This window comes from Eschrichtius robustus, chromosome 14 (assembly GCF_028021215.1).
Source record: "Eschrichtius robustus isolate mEscRob2 chromosome 14, mEscRob2.pri, whole genome shotgun sequence".
In the NCBI taxonomy this organism is placed as follows: domain Eukaryota; kingdom Metazoa; phylum Chordata; class Mammalia; order Artiodactyla; family Eschrichtiidae; genus Eschrichtius; species Eschrichtius robustus.
The window spans coordinates 86,729,057-86,751,785 of NC_090837.1; the positions used below are offsets into that span (position 1 = coordinate 86,729,057).

The window sequence follows — 22,729 nt, forward strand, 5'->3', positions numbered from 1 at the left end:
GATGGGCCTAGTTAGGGTGTATCTTAAGAATCATGAGAACCAAGTTTCTCTGTTGGAGAAGAGAGTTATGGTATGGAAAGGAGAAAACCAGAATGAACCCTGGAGTGTCTCATTGGAGTTGAAGATATCGGGGCAGACTCACAATTTTCAGTATATATAGGTAGATACAGAAATAGATATGGTTGTGTGTGTACACGTGTGTTCCCTGGCTCTGGTCATTGAAAGGGTCGGGAAGCAGCCACACCCCAGTAGCGGTGGGCATCCCTGGTATCCAGAGCTTGACTTGTAACTCCGTTCTCCACTGAACAGAGCTAGGGCTCCTTGGAGGAGAAGCTGATTGCAGGGCTGGAGGAGGAAAAATACAAGATGAGCCCGTTGTGCCAGAGAGCAAGGAAGCGCTCAAGGGATGTTTGGCTCGGTCACGAGGACAGAGGCCAGCCTGAAGGGCTCCTAGTGGTCAAGTCTGGAGCAAATTGAACATCAAAATAAATAATAACAGTAACATTGAATGAAATAGGAAACCATGGGTCCGTGTTGAAATAAATAATAAACGAATAGATTGAACGTTTGAGGACTAGGATATTTACATTGTCAGAGTCATTTCCCAGTGCTTATTACTTCTAAAGGAGGGAGAGTAACTCTGGGTGGAGAAGTCTGACAGATGCTACTTGGATCCAGGAGAGCGAACTTGACTCAGGATCGCCCACCGCACGATAGGCTGCAACGAAGGAGCACTGCCTCACTCCTGTGATACTCCTGCTGTGAACCTAATCTCGAGGAAACAGCAGGCAAACCCAAATTGTGACCATTCCACAAAATATCTGCGCTGTCCTCTTAAAGCCAGGACAGTCGAGGGAGGGCTGAGAAGGTAGCACGGCTAGCTGGATGCAGCGCAGGATCTGAACTGGGTCTTTGTGGTAAAAAGGATACTTTGGGATCAATTGGCAAAATTTAAATGGCATCTGGGGGTTAGGAGGTCATAATTTATCAGTGTTAACGTCCTGATTTTGATTGTAGGAGAATGTCTTTGTAGGAATACTCATGTTTCACCCGGTGTTGGGGCAGCAGAGGTCACTTATTTATGGTTTAGAAAGAAAATTCTCTTTATTTGCAACTTCTCTGTAAGTTTGAGGTTTTCAGAGGGAAAAAAATACTTCCACAAGGAGCCACTTTCAGAAATTTGGCTCTTGGCCAGCACCACAATTAAGAAGTATGTGTTGGACTCCTTGTTATAGCTTTTAGGGTTCTCCTCAGTTATGATCTCGTGTGTGTGTGTGTGTGTGTGTGTGTGTGTGTGTGTGTGTGTGTGTGTGTGTGTGTGGATAGCCTTTTTACTGTAAAGATGTTATTCAAGCTATTTGTGGAGAATGCAAAGGAAGGTGTAATGTGAAAAGTCCCTAATATCCCTTTCTTCAAGTCTAGTCACTAGAAGTGGCCTTCATTAAAAACTTACATAGCTTTCCAAAAATTTTCTGGGCATGTACACATCCCTGAATTTGTGTATTTGTGTGTATTTATTTCCTTTGTGCAAATGAACTCTCCTTTGCACACTTTTTTGCCATTTAGTCTTTTCATTAAATAATATTGGACGTGGTAAAGCATCAGTACATGTAAAAAGATTGCTGCCTCATTTTTTATTTGCTACATAATGTTCCATTTTTAGTTGTACCGTAACTAAACTAATCAGTGTATTTTATGGCTGTTTTGGTTCTTCCTAAATATTTTAAAGCTACAAGAATATTACAGTGACTGTCCACATATATGTTTCTTAAAACACACTTCTCTGTAAGAGAAGTGTCTGGAATTGGAATTTTTGGTCAGAAGTACAGTGTGCATTTTTTAATATGCGGTACTTCCAGATTACTTCTCAGGAGGCAGCAGCACTTTATACCCTCAGAAGCCTCGTTTTTGCATCTCCTCCACATCTCAGCAGACATAAATACTCTCAGCTTCTCATCTTTGCCAGTCTCTCAAAAAGGAAGACTGTATCTCATTTTAATCTGTATTTGAGTGGCCATTTGTACTTTCCTATGAATGAATTTTTCAGTCCCTTTCACTTTTTTATTGATTACTAGTTTATAAGAGTTATTTGTTAGATAAAAGAAAGGAGCACTGTTTGTCATTATTTCTTGACCATGCAGAAGGTTTAAATTTTTATGTAGTTGGATTTCTCAGTCTTCTCTCATACGGGTTCAGGGTTTTGTGTCCAGCTTGAAAAGACTTTTTCTCTTCAAAAATTATATTTTTAAAATGTTTTCTTCATAATACTTCCTTTTAAAAACATCTTTGATTCTTTTGTATGGCTAGCCTGTGGTCTCAACACCATTAATTGGATTTTAGGACACTTATTCTCAGTTTGTGAATTTTAGATTAGTATCGCTATAATTCACCTAAGAAATGTAGCAATTATAAAGGAGGGGGAGAAATGAAAGCGAGAGGTGGGTAATGAATTTATAAGTGAAGTGGAGATTGGATTGGTACAGGACATACTGTACTTCCAAGTACACTGTAAATTAGGAAAATGAAGATATGGCACTGAAATGTACATTTGGGGTTGGACGACTTCTGTTATGTCAAAATGTAATCCTGTTTTTCTTATTTGATTGCTTGAGTAGTTTATGGCCACTTTGGGTTCTAGTTGGGTATAACTGCCATCTTGTGGTTGTGCAGCAATGAACCCTGACTTGAGTCTGTATGCTGATTCCAACCAAGCCCCTGCCTTTATCTCAGGTGTGGTTTTCCTATACTGGACATGCCTGTACTTTTGACCAGTTAATTTGGTTTGTAAATGTAACTGGGCAGTAGATGCCTTTGGATTTTAATCCTCAGCCTTAGGTAATGTGTTCAGACCTGGAAATTTAGATAGCTCCATACTTCGTATCTCAATTTCTCTTCCATCTCTTCATTTCCTCCCTTTGTCTTCCTATTGAATATTTACCTCCACATTTGAGAACCAAGAAGCAATTTTGTCTAACGCACAAGGCAACTTTGGTCCATAAGGGTCATCTCTTCATATGGTATTTTGATGATTTTTTAACTAATCTGAATGATAGGTCCAAAACCTTGGGGAGACATTAAGAATTAAATTTTTAAATGAGCATTTAAAAGGTTCAAAAGTAATGCAAGGGGGTTTGGATGTTGAGCAGGGTGACAGTTTAATATGCGTATACTATTGGAGTGTCATAACCTTGAAGAATGTTAGTATATTCCCTAAGAAGAAATCGGAACTGAAAGGCCAGATAACTTGTTTAGGGTGATGCAGCTTTTAAGTGATTGAGCTGGTATTCAGATCCCAAGTAAACTTTCCATTAGACTGTGCTGTAACTATGCCCCTTTTGGCAGAGTCCCTTTTGTAGGGAAGACCTCCAGTTGGAATCTTTTAATGACATTAATAAAACATGAGGAAAGCTGTTTTTTAAAAAATAACAGCTTAGAATTGTGGTATGATACACATTGAGGTGAGTCATCAGTCATACCTTAGTCTGTAGTAATACTTGTAACTAACCTGGCCGCTGCGTTCCGTTCGTAGTTTCCAGAACTCCTGTATCCCGAACTTCCCAACCTCTTACTTTCAGACTGTGGGAAGGTGCCTTCATGTTACACCCAAATGATGAAAAGTAACACCTATGAAGAAGGGTAAAGAAACTGAAGTTGTTTTTCTGAGCAGAAAGGTGACTATTGGACCACTTGGGTAAAAGGCTGAAATAATACATAGTTGGTCAGAATTGAAGCGTTACCACTAGATTATATAAAATTAAAAATAAGCCTGTTTATTAGATTCTTGTAAATAAGTCTTTTATTCACTTCCTCCTATGGGAAATACATTAGAAAATAATATTCTTTTCCTTAGGAAGGCAATTTTTTATACCTGAATTAAACTGCCACTGGGTTTGTTTACAATCTAAACTATCTCGTGGATTTATAGTACATGAAATTAATGAATCTCTTTTCTTTTTATGTGCAGGCAGCTATTTTCAACTTCGTCACGAGCTTTTCTACAGAATCAGAAAGTACACAGCTTTTTTCAGTCCATATCATCAGACCCTTTCCACAGCCTCAGTAAGTGCCCCTCTGCTTCTCTGTAGAAATTTGGCCTTTTCCTTGCTTGGATGTCTTGCTTTACCATGCCATCTTGTATGGGATTGTCACTTTAGTTAAGGTCAAGGAATAGTGGCATACAAAATTAGAACCATTTGTAGTTTTTAGTGAATCTTACACTGCAGTTTTAAAGAAAATAACAACAGCTAATGTGACAAAACAGTAATGACCTGTATGCAAAAAGAATATAAAAAAGAGTGTATGTATGTATATATATAACTGATTCACTTTGCTGTACAGCAGAAACTAACACAACACTGTAAATCAGCTATACTCTAGTAAAAATTTAAAAATTTAAAAAAATTTTAAAAAAAGCTAATGTCACAAAACAGACTGATTCCAAGGCAAGGGCCAAGTATCTCAAAGTCGTGTGCATACTGGATCCTCAAGTTCCTTGCGAGATCTGGCTTACAGGTTGTAGAGATGCTTCAGTGCTGCTTGCATGATGGATAACCTCTCATGATCTGCCCCTGTTCCCATAATGACCTCCCCAGCCTCCCAGGCTGGAAACTCTGGCCTTACTCTTTTCACTTTTCCTCTTTGTATTCAGTCATTTAAAGGCCAAGCCATGCCAGGCAAAGGACATCATCCTTTTTACCCCTCCTCACCAATCCCATTGTTAGTTAGGTCTTTTTTTCATGCATAGACTGTGCAAAGCCTCACTTCTCTCAGATTCTGGTTTCTTACTGTACTATAACCTGTCCTGGGATTGTCTCGGGGATCAATTTGTTAATCCTCTATTTAGAACCTTAAACGTTTGCTGTGAAATTCAAGCCCTGCCGTGAGCCCCTTGAGCCGCCTCTCACCTCTCTCAGGCTCCCACTGCTTGCAGGCTTGGCATCCACTCAGGACACCCTGCTGTTTCCTGTCCCAGGGCCTTGGCTCGTTCTGCACCCTATCTTTTGTTACAGCCTGTTAAAATCACACCTGTTTCAGGACCCAACTGAAATAACACCTCCTGAGGATTTCCTAGCTTTCTCTTACGTTCCTGTGTTTTGGTTTTGCCCGCATGTTTCAGCATTCATCATGGTCTGCCTGGAGTTTAGTTTTATACACGTCTATCTCAGCTGCCTTTTTTAGCAAATATTTTGCCAGTAACGTCGATGTGTGCTTTAGGAGAATTTCTGCTAACTTTAAGCACAGCCACTATGGCAAGTCGCTATGTATTTTTCTTGTTTTTTGAATCTTTCCTTCTGCTTTCAACAAAGCCATGTCTCCCTGTACCTAAAGGGGAAAGAAAATGCATTTTTCCTCAGTTTGAAGTGGGAGGAGAAAAAAGAGGTTAAAAAAAAAAAATAGTATGATTGGATATTTATTGTAACAAAGGGGTTAACTTTTAGTTTTTCTAATCATTTGTGTGTATATATATATATGCCTTAAACATTTTAAACAAAAAGTAGCAACTAGAATTAATGACTCTTCATGACTAAGACAAGATGAACAACTCCATGTTTAAATTCATGTCTGAATAGTGGCAATAGCTTTTTAAAAAGAGACTCCTGATCATTCTAGAGTCGTTAATAGATTTAACAGTCAGTGCTTTCCACTTGAACCAAGTGTGGTTTTTAATGAATATCTATAAATAGCGTCTAATTCTAAAAAAGCATTGAAGCATGAAGTTAAACTTTTAATTCAGATTTTAGCAGGCTGCCTAGGAAAATGTACCCAAGTGAGTAGTACACACATAAATAACAGAAAACCCGTCTGGAGAGTTTGGCAGTATCTAAATTACATGAGCAATGCTAAAGAGGCTGGTAGATTTTAAGAGATCAAATCGTTATGAAATCAAAATAGTGTATTAAAGGACATGCTTTGAGATTGTGGAAAATCTGGTCAGGATGTTCGGATTATTTCACCAAAGAACACATCATTGGCAAAGTTCATTTGCACTTACTCTTTTAAGAAATGACAGCTCTAACTTCCCCTGCCCCCTCAATAGAGAGCAATATTCCGTATCCTGACAGCTGAGAGAACAACTGTTAAACTCCTGAATGACTTAAAATGTTGACCTCCAGAAGCCCACTGGTCTGTATCTTAATGGAGACGTAATCCAGTGCATCAGGGTGGGTTCCGTGGGTCGGTGCTGGTCCATGATTGCCGGTCACTGGTCTGTGGTAGAAGAACAGGAACAGAGAGGAGACGCTGGGAGTAATCTGACGTTGCCACATTATACTGTCTTTCATAAAAGGAGCGATCCACACGAACTGGAAATTCTGAAAAACCTTACACAGATAGTTGAGAAGCACTGATCTAGTCCATCTCCTCATTTTGCACAAGAGCACGCGGGGGCAGGCAGATGTGAAGCAGCTTGCTTCACCCCTGTGGCTTTTATGGGGAGAGCTGGCTCCATGCTTCAGGGTCCCCACTCCCAGTCCAGGGTTTTGTACTATGTCCTCTAGCTTTCCTCAAAGTCCTAACTACGAGACATGCTCTCTTTACCATTAACTCTCCACTCTCATCCTCCATGGGAGAAGAGTAATCATTATATTTGTTTTTCTCACTATTATAATTTTCCCTAAAAGTTAATGGTATTTAATACTTCCCGCAGATAACTTACAATCCAATCTGAAGACTTCTAAGATATTAGAACACTTAAAAGAAGACAGCTCAGAAGCTTCAAGTCAAGAAGAAGGTAAACGCTGATTCACTGGAATAAGTCATTCTGCGTGATATTGCCACAGGGATAGGTAAACAAACCATTAGAACAGATTAAGGAACTGAGAAACAGACATGTGGGAACTTGGAATGTGACAGGTGGCCTTACAGGAAAGTGGGGAAAGAATATGCAATAAATGGTATTGGCTGGCTTTCCAGTCAAAAAAAATGTTATATAATTAGATCCCTACTTCCCTTGGGCACAGAAAATTTCAAATGAATAACAAATTATTTGCAACATATATAAACTTAATGTAATATGTAAAATGTAAAACTTAAATTTTTAAATGTTAGTAGTCTGGGATGAGAAGGCTTTCTTGACAGGACAGAGCATGACCATAGCGGAGATCTTTCTAATCTAAATTAAAGCTTAACACATGACAAGAGGTTACCATTCAGAGGACATTTGCAGGATATTTACAGGTGTAAAGACTATACATCCAGACTATAGATTCTTCTAAAAATCACTGAGAAAATCAGTCTGGTCAACAATATGGGGAAAGATAAACATAGGCAGTTCTCACAGAAGAACGTTGAATGGTTCAGCCTCACGAGTAGTCCAGAAAATGCAAACTAAAAACAATGAGAGGCGCTTCCCTGGTGGTGCAGTGGTTAAGAATCCGCCTGCCCATGCAGGGGACACGGGTTCGAGCCCTGGTCCACGAAGACCCCACATGCCGCGGAGCAACTAAGCCTGTGCGCCACAACTACTGAGCCTGCACTCTAGAGCCTGCAAGCCACAACCACTGAGCCCGTGTGCCACAACTACTGAAGCCCGTGTGCCTAGAGCCCATGCTCTGCAACAAGAGAAGCCACCGCAATGAGAAGCACTGCAACGAAGAGTAGCCCCCCGTTCGCCGCAACTAGAGAAAGCCCACGCGCAGCAACGAAGACCCAATGCAGCCAAAAATAAATAAATAAAATAATTAAAAAACAAAAAAAAAACGAGAGATTAGTTCACACTCATCAGATTGGCAAACCATTTTCAAGTCTGACATTATCAAAGATATGAAGTAATGGGAATCCTCATCTACTGTTGATGGGAATTTAAATTGGTACAACTATTGGTACAACTATTTTGGACAAAAATTTGACACTCTTGTGAAGTTGGAGGTGATTAATGCTACTACCCAGCAGTTCTGCGTCTATGAAAATTGTCGTCCGTGTGTTCAGGGGACAGGGATTCAGGCTCTCCCAGCAGCTTATGGGTAACAGCAAGCACCTGGGTGTTAACCCAAATGTCTCAAATGTTAATAAAGTTATAAACAGATTGTGGTACCTTCATGCCAGGTGGTAATTAAAATAAAGGGTATTTATAGTATATTCAAACATGTAACACCACTGTGTGTTTGTGAATACACACAGAGGTAGTTAAAGTAAAAACATGCACTAGATTATTTCAACTAGTTAACCTCTGTAGAGGGAGGGAGCTGAATGGAATGGAGGGAGGCCTTCAGTTGTTTCTGGGATATTTCTTTTCCTAATAAAAAGAGGCAAATACAGAGATACCTGCAAGGTGGGTACATGGGTGTTGGTTTTATTAATATGTGGTTTTTTGATATTTGAGACACTTCTTTTTTTTTTCTCATGGTTAAAAAAGAGCCTGAAATTGAATGTGTGGTTTTTGCAGCTTAATGCTCATAGTCAAATTTCATAGTCTTGGACAAAATTGATTTTGCTATTAGGTGGAACATACTTGAGAGGATATTTAAGGAAATTACTGTGTCTTACTGTGTCTTTGAAAAATTGTTTCTTTAAGGAATTTTCTGTGAAAAATGCTTGGGAGTGCTCTACGTGGTCTGTCAACACTGTTATGGTCACATACATTAGTTGCGTCTTCCTTTTGGATTTTGCAGAAGCATCTGGTATAATAAATTGTTTTTTTCCTCCACCCTAGATGTGTTACAGCACACCATAATCCACAAGAAACATACCGGGAAAAGTCCCCTTGTGAAGTAGGTATCTAGTTCCTAAAACATGAATGACTTTGTGCGTTTTTAAATCAGCGTCACGTTTACTTACTGATGTATTTGGCTATAATTTTGCCGTTTTACTGTTTGCTTGTTATTTGTCTCACCTTTTCTGTGTTTTCCTCTCTCTCCTTTCTTGCTTTTGGGCGTTTTTTTAAAATTCTGTTTTTCTCTTTTGTTAGCCTTGATAGTTTTCCATACATTGTTTTTCGATTCTTCTGATGGTTACCTAGAGGTTTTATTCTACATCTTTGACTTAGGAAGGTCTGATATTTGTGCTTGTACCATTTCCCACGTGAGGGCCTTGGATCACTGTAACTTCACTTACCTCCTCCCAGCTTATAAACTGTAGCTGTCATGCATCTTAATTCTGTTTTAAACCTCATGAACCTTTTTGCGTTAATCATTTAGTTTTTACCATTCCACCGTTCTGCATTCCTTCCAGTGTGTCTGAGCGTCCTTCTAACTGAAGAACACTGGAGAATTCCCTGTCATCATATCTGCCAGTAATGAAATCACTTTGTTTTTTATCTGGAAAAAATGTCTATTTTGCCTTCATTTTTGAAAGACTTTTTTGTTCATACGACATAGGACTCCAGGCTGGCAGTTACTTTCTGTTAGTGCTCAGAAGCCCCAGTGTTGCTGTCTCCGGTCTAGTGCCCTTGGTCCTTCACATCATATCCTCTCAGCCCAGTTTGATTTCTGCTGCAAGCCACATAAAATCATTTATGTGACTTCTGACCCCCCTCACACTGCGACCGTGCCTCCGCAGGCCCTGCCTCGTGACTGTCCGCCTCCTGCCTCAGGGCCCGCGCTGATTCTGTGAGCCTGCTTAGCCCTTGAACCAGCCCAGTTCAGAGCTGCACGTTAATTTGCCCCAGGGGTCAACCCTCAACTGGTGGGGAGCTCCAGCTTCCTGCCCTTTGGGGAGGTAATTCTGGGAGGTCCCAGCTGGTTTGAGCCTCTGTCGCTCATAGCGGCAGCCTCACGAATGGACCCACACGCTGGTTTTTCCTCCTTTCCTGTTTCATTCTCCCCACACCTTGCTCCCACTTCTGGATCACCTCCCAAGTCAACTGTGTCATCCCCAGATTCTGCTTTTAGGGGCAACAGTGGACGGTGGGTATCCATTGTTCTTCAGTCTTATTACTGCTCTTTGAAAGTTAGTGTGCTTTTCCAAACTGTGTTTTTGAATTTTCCCATTGTCTGGTTTTCAGCAGTTTCCTATGATACATTTGTAGCTTTCTTTGAATGAGTTCTGCTTCCTAAGTCTGAAGCTTGATACAGTTTTGTTTTAGAGAAGCCCAGGCCATTCTCTCTTCACATATTGCTTCTGCCTGTTCTCTTGTTCCCTCTTCTGAGGCTCGGGGGGTGCTTACAGGTTAGACTTTTCACCATGTCCTAGGTGTTCTCTCAAATTTTTTTTGATTTCCACATTTTTTTCCTCTCAGTGTTCCCGTTTATTTTCTCATGGTCAAATTTCCTCTTCAGTGATTTTTTTCATCTGTTTCCATCCACTGAGTTCTTAATTTCAGTTTATTGTACAGTTCTAGAATTTAAATTTGGTTCTTTTTTTATATTTTCCAGTATTCTTCCAAAATTCTGTCGTCTTGTAGTCCTTGACCGATGGAAACACTGTTAATTCAGAGTCTGTGTCCAATCCCTTCATTCTCTCTGGATTCTCTCTGAGTCTGTTTCTGTTGTGTGTTTCTCTTGGTTTTCAGTCACATTATCCTGTCCCTTCACTTGCCTTAGGCACACACAGTACATAGTGGTTCTCTTGAGATTGGGATTAACACCCCAGCTGTGAGTGGTGCAGGATGAGTCTGAAGACAGACCGTGCTTCTGTTGTCAACCTCCTCAGAGGCGGGTATTAATTATTAAATAGGTAAGGGGTATGAACTGGTTTATTCTTATAGTAGACTTTTTTCCTTAGAGCTGTTGCTAGGCATTCTATAAAAAACTAATATATGGAAGAAAGGGTTAGTAGAGCTTCTTCATTATGAGATGGGAAGGTTAAGCTGACTGAGGACAGAGTTTCATACTTGTGTGAACTCTTCTTTTGATAGCACTATTGGTACAAGTTGTTCTCCGTTGGATGGGCTTACCATGCAGTATTCTGAACAGAATGGAATCATGGATTGGAGGAAGCAGACCTGCACCACCGTTCAGCACCCGGAGCACTGTGTGGCCTTAGCTGACCAGGTACGGCGGCTTTGTTTTGTCTTCATGCCATACTGTTCAAGCATTGTCACTGCATGAGAGTCGAGTTCTTTAAGCATTATTATGTCAGGTACTGTATCTGGTAAGAAGTAATGAAGGAATGTTTGAATGTAAGACTTGAAAGTTAATTGGTGTACATGATCTAAGCTCCTCTGTGACCTGAAGAAGTGTATATGTATTACTTTATTTTTTTGTTTTTTGTTTTTTTTTTTCAATTTAACTTATTTATTTATTTTTGGCTGTGTTGGGTCTTCGTTGCTGCACACGGGCTTTCTCTAGCTGAGGCGAGCGGGGGCTACTCTTCATTGCGGTGCACGGGCTTCTCGTTGCGGTGGCTTCTCTTGTTGCGGAGCACGGGCTCTAGGCGTGCGGGCTTCAGTAGTTGTGGCACGCGTGCTCAGTCGTTGTGGCTCGCGGGTTCTAGAGCGCAGGCTCAGTAGTTGTGGCACGTGGGTTTAGCTGCTCCATGGCATGTGGGATCTTCCCGGACCAGGGCTCGAACCCGTGTCCCCTGCACTGGCAGGCAGATTCTTAACCACTGCGCCACGAGGGAAGCCCCGTATTACTTTTATTGCTCAAAAACATTAGTACATTTTATTGTGATGCCTAAAATGTTTCACTGGGGATGCATTGTTAAGCCAGGTTTTTTTGCTTTTGAATTATTCACATTTCAGTCACTGTCTTGCTATTGGTGATGTGAATTTTGAAATGGACCTTCCCTCATGAGTTGTTGGGCCAGTTTACCAGCAGTCCTGAATGTACTTAGGAAATACTTGGTTCTTAGGAGTTGGTGTAATCAGAGAACAGAATGCTCTCAAGTGTGTGTTTAGGTAACATGGCACCACAGATACATGAGAGATACTTAGTGGTACAGCTATGGAGAGAACCACCTTCTCTCTAGAAAATTGATTTTTATTACTGGCCAACACTCAGATCCAAATGTTAACCTTTACTGGAATGTGTTTTTACGAACTAAAGCATTAAGACATACTTTGAGAAATTGTGTGTTATCGGAGTCATACTTATTTAATGGCCGAGTTTCAGGTCTATGTGATTATACTTTTTCTCCCTCTACTTCAGTGCCAGCACCTTTTCTTCTTAGAGTTGATGCAATTGTGTGTTGCAGTTTTACCAACCTGAACTTTACGAGAATATTAGTAAACGTATAGCAAATACCGGTTACTCGACTGTGTTTTATTTTGTGATAAGAAGAAAAAATACACACTCCATTTTAAAAGCAAAATACGAAATAGATATTTTTTCTCATAATTAATGTTAAGTATTTGTCAGAATATGCAGATTTTAGTGGGTCAAGTAGGTAACTTCAAAAAAGAGGTTGGAAATAAAAATGTGTTAGAATATACAACTGGGACTGCATCATTTTAATGTTTTGTATCAGAATAAGAGGATACCTACACGAGTATGGTCTCGCTTTAGTCTGATTTTTTTTTTTTATTCTTTTCCCTAGCATTCAACTGAAAAACGAAGTTTATCTTCAATAAATAAGAAGAAGGGAAAGCCACAAATAGAAAAGTAGGTTCATTTTAATCTTTCCAGTAATAGAAATTGGTAAGAAGAGACAACATTTGATAATGCGCATGTTTAATTTATGTAGTATAAATAGTATTTTTCCATTAGTTTTCTTTATATTTTTACTCTGGACTTAATTTTTTCAGTTCTAAATAATCAACACATGCAGGTGATAAAAATAAAGCTATTGTCAAATATTATATTCAGTTTGGAGGGGCAAAATTCTCAGCCCTGTAAACTAAAGGGTGAATCTTGGATTTACATTGTACCTTACTAAACGTTTTTATTTTAATTATAAAAAAAATTTGAGGGGAATTTTATTAATACTGTACTTAGTGTGTTCTCTAGGGACTCTTATAAACAATGTGGGTAACGTGTATACTTTCGGCTTAGGGAGAAAATTAAGAAAACTGACAACAGGTTGAATAGTAGAATAAATGGTATTCGAATCTCCGCTCCTCAGCACGCCCACGGTGGTTCTGTGAAAGGTAAGGGTGTTTTTCTTTCAAATACACGTCACCTAAATATATTTAGCAGGGTACCTATTAGAGTAGGTATTAGGCTGTTGTGTCAAAGCCTGATAACACTTTTTTCCTGCGTTGATGTGAACAGTGATTTCTGAATTAACTCCATTAATACTTCAGAATTGTTTAATGCAGGAAATTTGATTCGGCCACGGAGGTAAATTTCTCCTTTGCCACAGTGACACTCTGGCACCTTTTCCTTCCCCTGGTAGCAGCGGTCTCCTCGATTGTTTCCTTCTCAGCCAATCCCTGCTCCAGAGCAGAGGCCGCAGGACCTGCGGGGTCTTTCCACCCTCGTGAAAGCCTGTAGTTCTTGTGTAAAGTCACTTTTAAAAATCTTGTTGACTCTTTCATGTTTTAATGACTGTCCTTTGTGGAGTTTTATGGGACTTCAGGGGAATTCAGACCCTCAGATTTTCGTTGTACTAGATTTGTGTGGCTTCCATCTACCCACCATTATTTTAAGGTCCTTTTATTTTTAAGTGAAAGATTTTATGTTCATTTGACTGAGAAATGTCCCTTGTGCTGGTTCATTGGTAACTTTTCTGTGTTACATTTACCTTCACCACTAATAGTAAAGATTTTTAGAAAAAGAATAAAAGCTCACAGACCTCTAGGAAAGTGTTTGTCCATGTGTGTGTCTAACACATAATGTTGACAGCTGACCCTACAAATACGATTTGTTTAATTTAAATTTTATTCAAATGTTAGTACCTTCAGTTGTGATGCAACATAAATAACCAGAATATATCCATTTTTTTAATGGAGTATATTTTTAAACTAGCTATTTGTTTAGAGAGATTTAATATTGATAAGGAAATATAGTTGCATTTTGACTCTAAAATCATCTGGCCCACTCATTGAATTAATTAACTGAGCGGTCTTTGGGGGGAAAATGACATGGGGGAAAAAACCATGTTTATGAGTATATTGTAACACTTCAGTATCTTTGAGGTTTCCTGTGGTGATGGCAGCTAAAAGGAGTGGGGAGAAGCTAAAATAAGGAAGACAAGAGTTCTCTGTCAGTGGATGATTAGAAATAGCTTCTGCCAGGCCTCCCTGTCTGTCTTCCTCCTTCTGGTTTATTTTCTGCACTGTCTTCTAAAGCACACACTAAATCAGGTCATTCTATAGTTGAAATTCCTGTCAAATATATACCACCCTCATGACATCACTCTCTCTCGTCTCTCACATGATTTGGGAACTACGCCAAAAAAGCTTGTAACAGTTCTTTCCCTTTTAGCTTCATATTTTCAGAGAAGTGTGTGGACTTTGATCTCAGACAGATGTGGGTTTGAATCCTTACTCCACCAGTTTCTTAAATTTGTAAAAGAAGAAGAATATCTACCTCACCAGACTATAGAACTTAAATGTGATAACATGAAAAGCATTTAGCTAGTATCAAGCACAGAGGTGTTCAATAATGTGGATCCTTTTCCCTATTCTAATAAGTTAGAAGAAAACATACGCTGTATAGGCTATTAAGAACTTTTTTTTTTTTTAAACATCTTTATTGGAGTATAATTGCTTTACAGTGGTGTGTTTCTGCTTTATAACAAAGTCAATCAGCTATACATAAAAATATATCCCCATATCCCCTCCCTCTTGTGTCTCCCTCCCACCCTCCCTATCCCACCCCCTAGGTGGTCACAAGCACTGAGCTGATCTCCCTGTGCTATGTGACTGCTTCCTACTAGCTATCTATAAGAAATTTTGATAACATCTCAGGCTCTAATTCCTTTCTTTCTTTATTTTTAAATATTATGAAAGTACAATCTCAGGATTTTTGATTCAAGATTAACCTTTTCTGTCTATTTTGTTCTCTGTATATGTCACTGATTCATATATATTTATATTTATAGAGTACGACTATAAATATATATATATCAATACTTTGTACAACTTGTCTTATTGTCTAGTATAGCTCAGATGTTTGCTGGCTCCAACTTAAAGGGAAAACCCTCTATTTATTAATTCCCCTTTGAAATACTAAGGAGTTACCTTTAAGTAGGTGATTACCTTTAAGCATTCAGTAAACTTAAGATATATTTAAGATTTTTTTTAATAGAACAATCACGCATATCATAAATGTAGATACTATATTGAAGCTGAAAATTTTAAATAACTCAAAGATAAGTATTATTTATTTTTAATTTAAAATTTAACTTCTATTTTGAGTAATATACATTTATGTAGTTCAAAATTCTGAAGGTACAAAAGGGAACAAAATAAATCCCTCTCTGCGTCCCTCCATGTTGTCTTCTCCCCAAAGCAGTCAGTGCTGTTCATCCTCTGTGTTTTTGCAGTATATTTGCTTTTAAAATCTCTTTGAGACATGATAAATAAAACAGTTTGTCTCTCTGTTTAAAAGGGCAATTTGTGGAATAGCCTTTGGCATAGTTATTTCATCCTCACCTTCCAGCCACACCTCTGACTCCAAAGGATCACATATTTTTTTATTATAAAAATTCCAAAGACTCTACACAATTCTGAAGCACCTGGATTGTCATAGAGGGAAAATTATGTTCAGTATAGATTTACATTTATGTATTTAGTTCTTTGAAAATTGCAAATTAATATATGACATTTGGTGATTAGAATATTTGCTAGCTATATAATCTAAACAAAATCATTTCATAAATTGGTTTTGAGAAATAGCTGCCTTTTTTTATTTTTCTTTTTACATTTCTGAAACTTACTCTTTAGAGTTTCAAAGTCATCACTGCATTTTAGTGAGCAAATCTTGGCTCACTCTATCCCAATGGTTTTGTTTTGTTTTGTTTTTTTCCCCAGTCCGTCATTTCTGGTTCGAACTCAGGGGTTACTCAGTCTACTCGATGGGAAGCAATTTACTCTTTTAAAGAAAGAGTTTTACAACATGCTCTGAGGAGTTAAAATGTATAGACTTAAGAAGTGGCTCAATGTGCTAATATTGGACAGATCCTACAAAGAATCTTATTTCTGATTTTTTGAAGTCGGTTATATTGATTTTTTCCTCTGCCTTTGTTTTAAGAATACATTTGTCCCCCCCCAAAAAATGTCGTCAATTATTTTCAAATAATATTGTGCTTCAGTAATGAATTTTTACCTAGGTCAGAGGCCAGCTCTTTAGGTAATTATAGAAAAACTTGGAAAAAAAAAATTTAAGGGTGTAACTAATTTCTGATGGTTCAATTCAGAAATTTATTTAACTAAACAATTCTATTTTTTAAAAATCACGTTATTTTTAGATGTGAATTTGGACGTTGGATCTGGACATGACACATGTGGAGAAACGTCTTCAGAGAGTTACAGTTCTCCGTCTAGCCCACGACATGATGGAAGAGAAAGTTTTGAAAGTGAAGAAGAAAAAGACAGAGGTTTGCTCTTTGGAGGGATTTGGGGGTGTCAGAGGAAAATGTGTGCTCTTAAAATCAGTCAAACATAAGTATTTTTATGTTACTGTAAATGTCATTATTGACTTTAATTGGTATAAAGGGTGTCTTGTAGACCACTGACTTAGCAGTTTCTAGTGATGTTGATTTTTTTAAAGCCTATTTCACTTCATATGAAATTAAAGAGAAAGAAGACAGTCACAACAAAATGTGGAGTTAATGCAGAAAGATTGAAAACTTGCATATTGTTAGATGCACATATATTGGTAACGTTTATGTCTTCCTGATGGATTGACCCTTTTTATCATTATAAATATCCTTCTTTGTCTCTAATGACAAGTTTTGTCTTAAAATCTATTTTGTCTAATAATAATATAGCCACTTTAGCTCTCTTTTGGGTGTTTGCAGGGTACCTCTTTTTCCATCCTTTGACTTTAAGCCTATTTGTGTCTTTGACTCTAAAGTGTCTCTTAAAGACACCTTATAGTTGGATTATGGTTTTTTAGCAATTCTGCCCATCTCTGCCATTTGATTGGAGTGTTTAACCTATTGAAATTTACTGTAATTACTGATAAGGTAGGATTTACGTCTGCTATTTTGCACTTTGTTTTCTGTATGTACTATGTCTTCAATTCCTCCTTAAATGGAGGCTCAGAGTCAGCCAGAAATGAGAGTTTAGAGCCTTCTTAGGTCTCTCCTGGGCATGCATATATAGCCCTAGATATGAGCATGGCCTTTTAGATTCCCAGGAATATATTGAAGCTTTTCAGAGCTCCCTGTGAACATCTCATTTTCAGTTTTTCCTTTTAAGTTTTTTGGTCAGACTATTGTTAGCCTCAACTGGTAATGCCAGCCCAGGCAGCCAAATTGTTAAACAGTTGCCGCAGATTGATTGTGACAAATGCCCTGTGGGTAAGCAGCTGTTAACACAGAGTGAACTCAAGTTGCCAGACAGATAGTGACGGTTCCTTAGGAAGGTGCTTTTATAGAGTTCCAAATCCATGTTTCTTAGAGTGGCTGCTAGGCTGCTTGTTTTCATCGCTACTATAGTTGCAAGACTATTCGTTTACAAGGCTACTTCAGAGATGGAGAATGTGAGCAAGAATTAGGGCAAGGTGAAATACCGCAGTGGTTGCTATTCTTACAAGATTCAGCTGTTTTTCTTTAATAAACACTCTTCACATCGCTGCAGGCCTTTAATTGATTTCCAGAGTTCTGAAAAAGTTGATTTTGATAGTGTTTGCCAGGATTTTTGTTGCTTTTATGGAGGAGTGGAGTGTCAGAGGTTCTTACCCTGCCATTTCCAGAAATGAGGTATCAAAAATGTATATGTTGGGACTTCCCTGGTGGTCCAGTGATTAAGACTCCCCCTTCCAATGCAGGGGGTGCGGGGTTTGATCCCTGGTCCGGGAGCTAAGATCCCCCATGCCTCGCAGCCAAAAAAAACTGGAAACATAAAAAAACAGAAGCAATATTGTAACAAATTCAATAAAGACTTTAAAAGTGGTCCACAGACACACAAAAAATGTATATGCTGAATGAGGATGTCATTCTTTACAATGATATGCTATCTGATAACATCTTGGCTATAAACGTCTGAGTAATACTGTCTTGGTTATAAGGTGTGTCCATGCTGGTGGGCAGTAATAAATGGTTTCTCTTGGGCCACTTAAAGATCATAAAGATCCTTTGACAACAGCATTTCAGACACGTGGCTTTTTCCCGCACGGTCCACAACTCTTCGAGACCTTAGCCTTTGTGTTATAGCGTCAGGTCACATTTTAGGGAGCTATGACAGTGATTCTGCTGCATCACATACAGTTAAAGCCAGTTTTTACTTTGAAGTTATTTTGAAGTCGTAACAAATGTAGCATGCAGTGACTACTGCCAGTTCTACTAATCTGAGGCAACACTGCACTTCTGATCTGCAGTTTCCTCCTGAAAGAAGAAAAATGAAAGTAACTGCCCAGAGCTCTTATGAAGGTTAAATGAGAGAATTTTTATGCCTTATCCAGAATAGAGAAGCTTTCCATATGCTATGCTCAGTTCTGTAGGATGTACCAATAATCCATGGCTCTTAAGCTAACAACGCAGATTTGCCTCTTTGTCAGAATTAAGGGTACATCTGCATGCCTAGATGACTTTGCAGCAGTCCTTTCCTGTCATCAGATAGGGTGAGTTGGTGGGCCTGTATAGAGGAGCTTGCCCTTTTTCAGATAGGCTCCGTTATCGCGTGACTAAATGAGCCTTCCCTAAATGAAGGATCATTAAGGGCTCTCTGAAACCAACCAGGGGGGAAAATGTCCACTGTGATAACAAGTGTTGATCATCTTTAGAATTTGGAGTGCATGAAAAGGTTGCTTTGAAAAGCATGGGGCTTTGTTGTTCTTGTTGGTCATAAAGGGGTTTTGTTGTAAGACTTCATACTTTTCAGAGTCAGTGCAAAAATGGAGGACCTCTCTCTAAGTAGCTGGGTGAGTCCTTACAATGCTTAGAAAACCATTTGGGATCATGGGGCCATTTGCTATGACTTAAGAAGATTTAAACAAAGCCCAATTCCTATAGAAATTTAATTGATCATCTGAAAAATGTTACAGCTTCTTTTGAACTTAAATATTTATTTTTAACTCTATACTTGTATGAAGGTACAGATATAAATACAGTGCCTTAAATAAGTTACTAATTTTTGGATACCTTGTGTTTTGCAAAGTTTAACAAGAAACTCCTCAGCTATTAAGGAGAGTATATGTTAGAACCATTTACTCATAAGTTGAATCTTTTCTAATATAAATTATTATTGTTGAATTAATAACATGGTTGACATTCTGTAGGTTGGTTCAGGTTTAACCTTTCTCCAGGAAGACTAGTATGATTTGTTTTTAGTATTGTTTCAAAAAATTTTAGCATCTTAGCTGAATATAACTAGTTATTACCTCAACAAATATAAACATTTTAAGTACACAATGCAATTCTGTTTATATTTGTGAGCAGAAAGATGTTAAATTAGGCACTACATTTAACTGAATGGTCTCTATACATAGTACTGCGGTATCTGGGTTTACGATATTTAAACATTGTGAGTTAGATTTTGTCTTTTGTCCCCTTTATACCAAAAGTCAAGAAATCCAGGGGAAGTCTAGATCGAAGTTATTTCTGTTTACAAGCAGAAGAGTGATGCAGTAATAAAAACAAATGCAGTACAATTTTGTATCTGCCACTTTGCTGTTTTGTTTTAGGAGAAATGGCACTGCTCTCATATTTGTGCTGCTGCTTGTGTTCTAGCACACTTGTTTTATGACTGTAATGGTAGCTTTAAATTTTCTTTCCCCCACTGAAATATTTAAGAGTAAGAATATTTATTCCGTTCTAAGAAAACTCTCTTCCCTTCCCTATCTTTGGATGTTTGAGTTAAATATAGTCTTTTTTTTTAAACTTATTTATTTATTTTTGGTTGTGTTGGGTCTTCGTTGCTGCACACGGTCTTTCTCTAGTTGTGGTGTGCGGGCTTCTCATTGTGGTGGCCTCTCGTTGCAGAGCATGGGCTCTAGGCACGCGGGATTCAGGAGTTACAGCACGTGGGCTCAATAGTTGTGGTGCACGGGCTTAGCTGCTCCGTGGCATGTGGGATCTTACTGGACCGGGGCTCGAACCCGTGTCCCCATGCATTGGCAGGCGGATTCTTAACCACTGCGCCACCAGGGAAGTCCCAAGTTAAATATAGTCTTGATTGAACTCCTTTAAATTGTATTATTTATGTGAGACAAATGTGAAGACCTCGGGTTTAGTGGTACAGAATATAAATCAAGTGAATTGCCTAAAATTGATTAAGGTTAAAAATACCTGATCCCTTTCTCTGTAATAAAGGTCTGTATTACTGTGCTTCATTCAGTTTCCATTAACGTTTTGTTTCTTACCTCTCCTTGGATTTTTTTTTTAATTTAAGATTTAATTTTTTTAGAGCAGTTTTGGGTTTACTGTAAAATTGAGAGAAAGATACAGAAATTTCCCATGTATTCCCTGCTCTCACACAGATATAGTCTGCCCTGTTAACAACATTGCTCCCTAGAATGGCACATTTCTTACCAAGGATGAACCAGTCTACTTTGACGCATCATTATCACCCAAAGTCCATGGTTTATCTAAGGGTTCACCTGCAGTGGCTTTGGACAAATGTACAATGATACATATCCATCATTACAGCATCACACAGAGTATTTCCACTGCCCTGAAAACCCCCCGGGCTCTGCCCGTTCGTCCTTCTCCGGGGCCCCTACCCCTGGCAGCCAGCAAGCTTTTATTGTTTCCATAGTCTTGCCTCTTTTCCAGACTCTCCATATGTTTACAGTGAAGTCCACAGAAAGCCAAAAATTAAAAGAAGTTCAGCTTGGTAGTCAGGAAGCTTAGGGATACATTTATTAGTCCAAACTTCAGTGTTTATTTTAGATACACTTAAATTTTATTTCTAGCAAGAAGGTTGGGAGATTTTGCTTGTGTTAACATCTACTTATGTTTGTTTCCCTCAGACACAGACAGCAATTCTGAGGATTCTGGAAATCCATCAACAACCAGGTTTACAGGTTATGGTTCTGTCAACCAGACTGTCACTGTCAAGCCACCTGTTCAGATTGCTTCATTAGGAAACGACGACGCAAGCCTCTTAGAAGATCCCTTAAGCTCACCCAAGTATCAGCATATTTCTTTTATGCCAACTTTACACTGTGTCATGCACAATGGTGCCCAGAAGTCTGAGGTGGTCGTTCCTCCACCCAGATCTGCTGATGGTAAAACAATAGGGGTGCTTGTTCCTAGCCCTGTTGCTCTCTCTGCAGGAAGGGAGTCCACGAACTCAACCCCCGTCGGAATACTAGGGCCAACAGCTTCTACTGCAGAATCAGAAAAGCACCTTGAATTACTGGCGTCCCCTTTACCTGTTCCATCAACATTCCTTCCACACAGTAGTACTCCCGCTTTGCACCTCACAATTCAGAGGCTAAAACTGCCGCCGCCGCCGGGATCTTCCGAGAGTTGCACAGTGAACCTCTCCCAGCAACCAACCGGGAGTCTGAGCGTCGGATCACCAAACACTGCCTTTATTCCTGTTCATAATCCAGGTAGTTTTCCAGGATCTCCTGTGGCTGCCACAGACCCCATGACAAAATCTGCATCTCCAGTGGCAGGACTAAATCAAATGGTGCCTCAGATTGAGGGAAACACGGGGACAGCCCCTCAGCCTGCCAATGTGAAGGTAGTTCTTCCAGCAGCCGGCCTCTCGGCCGTACAGCCACCAGCTTCCTACCCCTTGCCAGGCTCTCCCCTTGCGGCCGGGGTGTTACCCAGCCAGAATTCCACCGTCCTCAGCACGGCGGCAACGTCTGCCCAGTCAGCGGGAGCAGGCGTCAGCCAGGCCCAGTCGAATGTTCCCCCCGCGGTTCCTACCCACACCCCCGGCCCCGCCCCAAGCCCGAGCCCTGCTTTGACACACAGTACTGCGCAGGGCGACAGCACGTCTTACATCAGTGCTGTGGGAAACACGAACGCCAGCGGGACAGTGTTGCCTCCGCAGCAGATGGGCTCAGGTCCTTGTGGTTCCTGTGGGCGAAGGTGCAGCTGTGGGACCAATGGAAACCTTCAGCTAAATAGTTACTATTATCCTAATCCAATGCCTGGACCAATGTACCGAGTCCCATCGTTCTTTACTCTGCCATCCATCTGCAATGGCAGCTACCTCAACCAAGCACATCAGAGCAATGGAAACCAACTTCCTTTTTTTCTGCCTCAGACTCCATATGCAAATGGACTGGTGCATGACCCAGTCATGGGGAGCCAAGCCAACTATGGCATGCAGCAGATGGCAGGATTCGGGAGATTCTATCCTGTGTACCCAGCACCCAATGTAGTTGCCAACACGAGCGGTTCGGGGCCCAAGAAGAACGGGAACGTTTCATGTTACAACTGTGGTGTAAGCGGGCACTATGCGCAGGAGTGTAAGCAGTCGTCCATGGAGGCCAGTCAACAAGGTAATCATGAGAGCTCCCAGAGGACTTGTTTCTGAGTGTGCCCGTTCCTCCCTCCCCTAGTGATCGCGGTGATCCTGTTGGAGCAGAAAGAGCTGTTGTGTGTTTGTTTACGGAGGTTGTGCTTTCGGTGACAAATCGTAAAATGCAAACGGCAGAACCTAGTGTGGACACACACAGGTCACACACACAGCAAAAGGAAGTTCAGGGAAATTCAGTTTCCAATTAAGGAATAAACCATTAAGGCACTTCTTAAGGAACATAATGGGGATTTGCAAATCTCTTGCTAGCAGCACTTTTTTTTAAAGCTACAATCCTGTGTCATAGAGTAAGCAAAATTT

At 39.7% G+C, this 22,729-nt stretch overlaps 1 protein-coding gene across 6 annotated transcripts in view; it reads left to right on the plus strand.

Annotated features, from left to right (window-relative positions):
- The window catches only part of ZCCHC2 (zinc finger CCHC-type containing 2), a 56,682-nt gene that overhangs the window by 23,327 nt on the left and 10,626 nt on the right, over positions 1 to 22,729 (plus strand). For 5 of the 6 annotated variants that reach the window (XR_011076290.1, XR_011076289.1, XM_068563327.1 and 2 more), the window contains exons 6-13: positions 3,965 to 4,059; positions 6,647 to 6,730; positions 8,651 to 8,708; positions 10,793 to 10,928; positions 12,415 to 12,479; positions 12,870 to 12,964; positions 16,231 to 16,359; positions 20,898 to 22,391. Coding sequence is in view for 4 of the 6 variants with exons in the window: in XM_068563327.1 (XP_068419428.1) it covers positions 3,965 to 4,059; positions 6,647 to 6,730; positions 8,651 to 8,708; positions 10,793 to 10,928; positions 12,415 to 12,479; positions 12,870 to 12,964; positions 16,231 to 16,359; positions 20,898 to 22,391 (2,156 nt within the window). In the remaining 2 variants the exon portion in view is untranslated. The remainder of the gene's footprint in view (positions 1 to 3,964; positions 4,060 to 6,646; positions 6,731 to 8,650; positions 8,709 to 10,792; positions 10,929 to 12,414; positions 12,480 to 12,869; positions 12,965 to 16,230; positions 16,360 to 20,897; positions 22,392 to 22,729) is intronic. The other variant, XM_068563329.1, reaches the window with a different exon arrangement.